At 37.9% G+C, this 6,262-nt stretch overlaps 1 protein-coding gene across 1 annotated transcript; it reads right to left on the reverse strand.

The window, feature by feature from the left end:
• Positions 1-3,199: 3,199 nt before the first annotated feature.
• On the reverse strand, positions 3,200-4,770 carry LOC308536200 (high mobility group protein B3). Its single transcript, XM_081115280.1, has one exon. It carries the CDS (start codon positions 4,719-4,721, stop codon positions 4,107-4,109), a length of 615 nt encoding a protein of 204 aa, XP_080971406.1. The 5' UTR covers positions 4,722-4,770; the 3' UTR covers positions 3,200-4,106.
• Positions 4,771-6,262: the final 1,492 nt, after the last annotated feature.

Consider the following 6,262-nt stretch of genomic DNA (forward strand, 5'->3'; position numbering starts at 1 on the left):
TATAATCACATTGCTGTATATTGGATCCCCAGAACGTATTCATCTTATAACTGGAAATTTGTAACCTTAGACAAACATCTCCTAATTTTCACCACTAAAAAGACCCTGGTAGCCAACACTGTACTCTCTGTTTTATGATTTGGGCATTTTTAGATTCCACATGTCACTTAGCATAATCCCACCAGATTCATCCATGTTGTCATAAATGGAAGGATTTCCTTATTTCTCATGTCTAATTAATATTACTTTATATATCTATATTTATATTACACTTTACCCATTCATCAGTCAAAGAACACAGGTTATTTCCATATCTTGGCTATTATGAACAATGAACATGGGACTACAGACACCTCTTTGAGATTCTGTCTTCATTTCCTTTGGATATATATTCAAATCTTGAATTTCTGGATCATATTGTGGTACTCTTTCTATTTTTAATTTTGTGAGAAACCTCCATAGTGTTTTCCATAGTGGCTGTACCAATTTAAATTCCTACCAACAGTGCACAAAGTTTCTTTTACCCTTAAGTATTTTCTTTTATAGAGATGTTTGCTTTATTCTAATGGAATGTCAAGCATGGAGGTTTGCCTTTCAAGGAGGAATATTGTATAACTTGCTTTTTCTGAAAAATATTAAATAATGAATAATAGTAAATAAGCCTTCCAAGAAAACAAGCAGAAATAGTGCAGGTTTGAGGAACTCATGCCATAACGGACCAAAACAAGAGAAATAATTTATCAGTGCTTAAACTTGTACAAAACTTGATCTCATTCAATACACTTCTAGAAGTATGATTTAGATACAAAATAAGTTGACCCAGGTTGAAAGAAAACTCAATAAATCAATATATGACCCCTACCACTACCTTCATTCAGATCTCACAGTTTGCAGAGGCAAGAAAATTAATTTGAGAAGACCTGTAAAAAGGTAGAGTGTGCTGTGTGGAGCTCATTTCTCCACTGCAAATAACCATCCCTGCAAAGTTAAATGCTGAAAGAGATGCAAACTTTACAATCCATGTTATTGCCTATCTACCTACCTACCTACTCATCTATAATACAGGTCCTCTTACTTCTAGCCAGGCAGAACATCAGAGAGAAATAGAAGTAATTTCCTGAGAACTAGAGCCACAAATAGTTTTCTAGATAGGTAAAGCAATAGCTTTACATAAAGCAAAAACCCCATCAACCTTGCACCTTTTTCATGAAAATGGATTCCTTACTCTAAAAGAGAAAGCTATAAAACACAGAGAGCACTTTCCACCAAGAGATGTGTATCAACATGAAACAGCTTACTACATTACAAAGATGCCAACAAATTCAGAGAAACTAGTAACTAAGAAAAAAAAACCTGCAACTGCACATAGCCCTAGATACCTCTCACTGTCCTCAACACTACCCTCTTCCCACACAAAGGAGATGAATGACTGAATAAAGAATAAAAACAGTAAACCCAAAGTTGTTCAGAGCATGTTCCAAGACACTGGTCCCTAAATGTAGAGCCACAGACAAGTTTTAGAATGTGGGCTAAAAGATTAGATCCAGATGCTCCTACTGATTGACTCAGTAGGTCTAGAATGGGGATTGACACTGTATTTGCACATCAATGTTTGAGAACCACTCTTCCAAGTGGAGAGAAAAAGGTGAAGCCAGCACTTGCCATGTTAACCAGCACAGATATCAAGGATAATGTATTCACACTATTTGAGATGGGAATAAATGGCCCCGATTCAAAATATATAAGAAAAAGGCAAGTAACAACAACATAGGACCTATGTGTAAAATGCTCTAAAATAGAGAGGGGGAGAGAACAGGAATACAGCAAGCAAAGGCAGATAAATGGCTTTCCCCCCCCCCCCAGCTTCTATAACAGTAGCTGAAGAGATAAGGAGATTATAGATGATAAGTAGCAACTGGATAAAATAAAACTATAACTAAAATCAATCAGAAGCAATAAGAAACAATATTAAGCCTGTAAAATATTTGAGTCAGTAACCTTAAGTATCAGCTTGAGAAATAACACAGGGAATAAAGGACCAGCAGATGAACATCATATATAGCATGATATTAAAAAACAACAAACATTACTAAACTTGGTTTAGAATAAGCTTATTAACTGTGGAAATAGATCCCTCCTCCTCAAGTGGCCCAAAATAATCTCTTCACTTTAGCATATGAGAATTTTGGCCTTTAGGATCAAACAAAATATACTTTGAATGTAGCTTTAACAAGAAATAGTTATGTGGCCCTAGCCCAATGATTGATTCCTCTCAACCTCAGATTTTTCATCTGCAAATTAAGAATGAGAAGTGTGCCTGTCTCACAAGGTTATTGTGATGGTTAAATGAGATGATGCATACAAATTCTCACACGATTATAAAGAAAAATCTGAATAGGCAGCAGCTGTGGCTATTAATATTCCATAGAGGAGAATTCAAAGAAACTCTTTCGCATCAAAAAGTAATACTTGAAAATTTTAAATTGAATGTGCTATTTTAAATGTTTAAAACTTAAACCTAGCAGAATAAAAAATAGTTGACACATCCAATATTGTTTGGAAGGGAATGAAATGTAACAAAAAGAGCTAAATAAAATCAGGAAAGTGTGAAGAGAGATGATGGGTAAGGACAAATATGTAAGTCCAATCAAACCCATCCTCTGTTAATGAGAAAGGCTCATAGGCAAATTAATAATAATAAGCATTAATATTCTATTTATACAGCTAAACACAAACTTCTAATGGGAAGTGACTCAAAAAGGGTAAAAGTGAAAACCTTTGGCAAAATATAAGTACAAATGGGAACAGATAATTATTAGTTTTTTTTTTAATGTCTTCTTATTGTTGAAAGTATTACAGATGCCCTCCTTTTCCTTCTATTGACCCCTTCTAGCTCACACCCACTTCCTGCCCCAGGACTTCACCGCACTATAGTCTGTGTCTATGGGTTATGCATATGTGCATACAAGTTCTTTGCTTAATCTCTTCTCACCCACCCCCACCTTCCCTATGAGATTCACAGTCTGTTCCATGTTCCTATGTCTATGCATCTATTTTATTCATTGGTTTATTTTGTTTATTAGAGTCCCCATATGAGTGAGATTATGTGATATTTGTCTTTCTCTTACTGGCTTATTTTGCTTAGCATAATACTCCCCAGTTTCCGCCATGCTGTCTCAAAGGGTAAGATATACCTTTTTACTACTGCATAGTATTCCATGATGTAAATTTTTTTTTTTTTTTAAAAAATGTAATACTGTTTTTATTTAACTTCAAAAACATTTCAGCATTCTAAACATACAAAAATTAACAAAACGTTGCAAATTGTGTTTAGTACAGAAGGTTCTTGAACTTTCATTGATGCAGTGACTCTTCACTTCGTTGACAATGAAGAGTTATAGTTTGTTTTAAAACAAAGTTTAAAACTACCACACAACTAAAAAAAAAAAAACAATCCAAATACTTCTCATGCCAGCTGACCCACCTTTTTCCACAGCTAAGAATGGCAGGATGCTATGTCACTATATACAAAAACAAGACAACCTGAAGCTAAATGGATGCCCACTGCAATGTCCACAGGTCCAGCCTCACAGTGCATGCCCTGAGCTACAGCCCCTCCAAAAGGCATCTTCCTCACAGCCTCAACGCCAAGCAAAGAGCATCAAGAGCTTGTCTTGGTTGTTTGTTCTTTTTACAAACTATAGATATGTACAGTTGAGAACTCAGGATTTCTAGCCAATAACCAAATAGGTAACACCACCTTACAGATTAAAAAAAAAAAAGAAAATGCCAGAAACATCTTTAAATGCCTTGTCACACCAACAGCAAAGTGCACAGAGTGAGGAGAACACGAGAGCCTTTTCATTTTAAAAATGTTTGGAAATATGTACAACTTTGATACAGTTTCTGGGTGCTCCGGACACCCATGGCCACTTCATGTAAACCACTGACAATTTCTAGAGCACTTTGAGAGACTACATATGATCATGACCCAATTGTGTAATTAATCCTAATGAGGGCAACAGACACCTCTCAAATAAGAGCTGTGTCAATTACGACGCTCCCCTACACTAAGGTATTCACAAGGAGACAGATAAACAGTTTTTTTATTCATCCTCCTCCTCCTCCTCCTCTTCTTCTTCCTCCTCCTCTTCCTCTTCCTCCTCTTCATCTTCTTCTTCCACCTTTTTCCGGGCAACTTTAGCGGGACCCTTGGCGCCATCAAACTTGCCTTTAGACTTATAGTCGGCAACATCCTTCTCATACTTCTCCTTCAGTTTTGCAGCCTTATTGTTGTAAGGCTGCTTTTCACTGTCACTTAAGTTATTCCACATCTCGCCCAGCTTCTTTGCCACATCTCCAATAGAAATTCCAGGGTTTGTAGATTTAATTTTGGGGCGGAATTCCGAGCAGAAAAGGAAAAATCCAGACGGTGGCCTTTTGGGGGCATTTGGGTCCTTCTTCTTCTTGCCTCCCTTAGCTGGTCCATAATCCTTCATTTCCCGATCATAGCGTACTTTATCTGCCTTTGCCATCTCATCAAATTTAGATTTCTCTTTTGCCGACATGGTCTTCCACCTTTCAGAGCACTTCTTAGAAAACTCTGCAAAATTGACTGGAACTTCTGGGTTTTTCTTCTTATGTTCCTCTCTGCATGTCTGCACAAAGAAGGCATATGCAGACATCTTGCCCTTTGGCTTCTTGGGATCACCTTTAGCCATCCTGACTGTATTGTTCGCTAGTCTGGGCAGCGCAGGGCACGACGCGAGGCTCAGCGCTCCCCAGCCTCGCGCTAGCTGCCTCCACGAGAGCCGCCTCCATGATGTAAATTTATCACAGGTTTATTATCCACTCTACTACTGATGGGCTCTTGGGCTGGTTCCAGATCTTAGCTATTGTAAATTGAACTTCTATGAACACAGGTATGTATATATTATTTCTGATTGGTGTCTCAGGTTTCTTAGAATATATTACTAGAAGTAGAATTTCTGGGCTAAATGGCAGTTCCATTTTTAATTTTTTGAGGAAATTCCATACTGTTTTCCATAGTGACTGCACCAGTCTGCATTCCCACCAGCAATGTACCAGGGTTCCCTTTTTTCCACATCCTTTCCAGCACCTGTCATTTGTTGATTTGTTCACAGTAGCCATCCTGACAGGTTGAGGTGATACTTCTTAATGGTTTTCATTTGCATCTCTCTGGTGATTAGTATCTTTGAGCATTTTGGAGAAGTGTTTATTTAGGTCCTTTGCCCATTTTTTTTAATTGGATTGTTTGTCTTCCTTTTGTTAAGTTGTATGAGTTCCTTATATATATTGGAGAGTAATCCCTTATCAGATGTATCATTGGCAAATATGTTCTCCCATGCAGTGGGCTCTCTTTTCACTTTCTTGATAGTTTCTTTTGCTGTGCAGTTCTTTATTTTGACCTAGTCCTGTTTGTTTATTTTCTCCTTAGTTTCCTTTGCCCTCAAAGATGTATTTGCAAACATATTGCTATGATGAGAGATGTCTGAGATTTTGCTGCCTATAGTTTCTTCTAGGATTTTTATGTTGTCACATCTTACATTTAAGTCTTTTATCCATGTTGAGTTTATTCTAGTGTATGGTGCAAGTTGGTGGTCTAGTTTCTTTCCTTTTTTTTTTTTTTTGCATGTACCTGTCCATTTTCTCAACACCATTTATTGAAGAAACTGTCTTTGTATGCTTTTGCTTCCTTTGTCAAATATTAATGGGGTGTAATGGCTTGGGTCGATTTCTGGGTTCTCTGTTCTGTTCCATTGATCTATCCGCCTGTTCTTGTGCCAGTACCAGGCAGTTTTGATTACTTTGGCTTTGTAGTATAGCTTAATATCTGGTATTGTGATCCCTCCTCCTTGAGTGACCCAAAATATTATTTTGTCCTTAACTGAACAGAGATCCTTGTATGGAGACCAGTGGGATCTGCTGGAAACCTGGAGTTTCTATTAGCCTTCCCATGCAGGGTAAGTACCAGCTTGGTTCCCAGGACAGTGGGATGGAAGGCCCTTCCCTAATCCAGTCACCGACTCTCCTGAGACTGCTTATGTTTCTTCTGAAAGGTCAAAATGCAGGGTGTGGCATGCAGGGCTCCTGAGGGTGAAACAGGCTGTATTGCCTATGGCATTTTTTCCTACCCTATGGCTACTGGCTACTGGGAGGGGCTAGGTTCTCTCAGGAAAAATCGCCATGTTGGTTTGGGGGCCTACAATCAAATACTTCTGGCTACTGCTTTTCCATGTCT

The sequence above is a fragment of the Myotis nattereri genome, assembly GCF_964212035.1.
Source record: "Myotis nattereri genome assembly, chromosome: X".
Taxonomy (NCBI): Eukaryota; Metazoa; Chordata; class Mammalia; order Chiroptera; family Vespertilionidae; genus Myotis; species Myotis nattereri.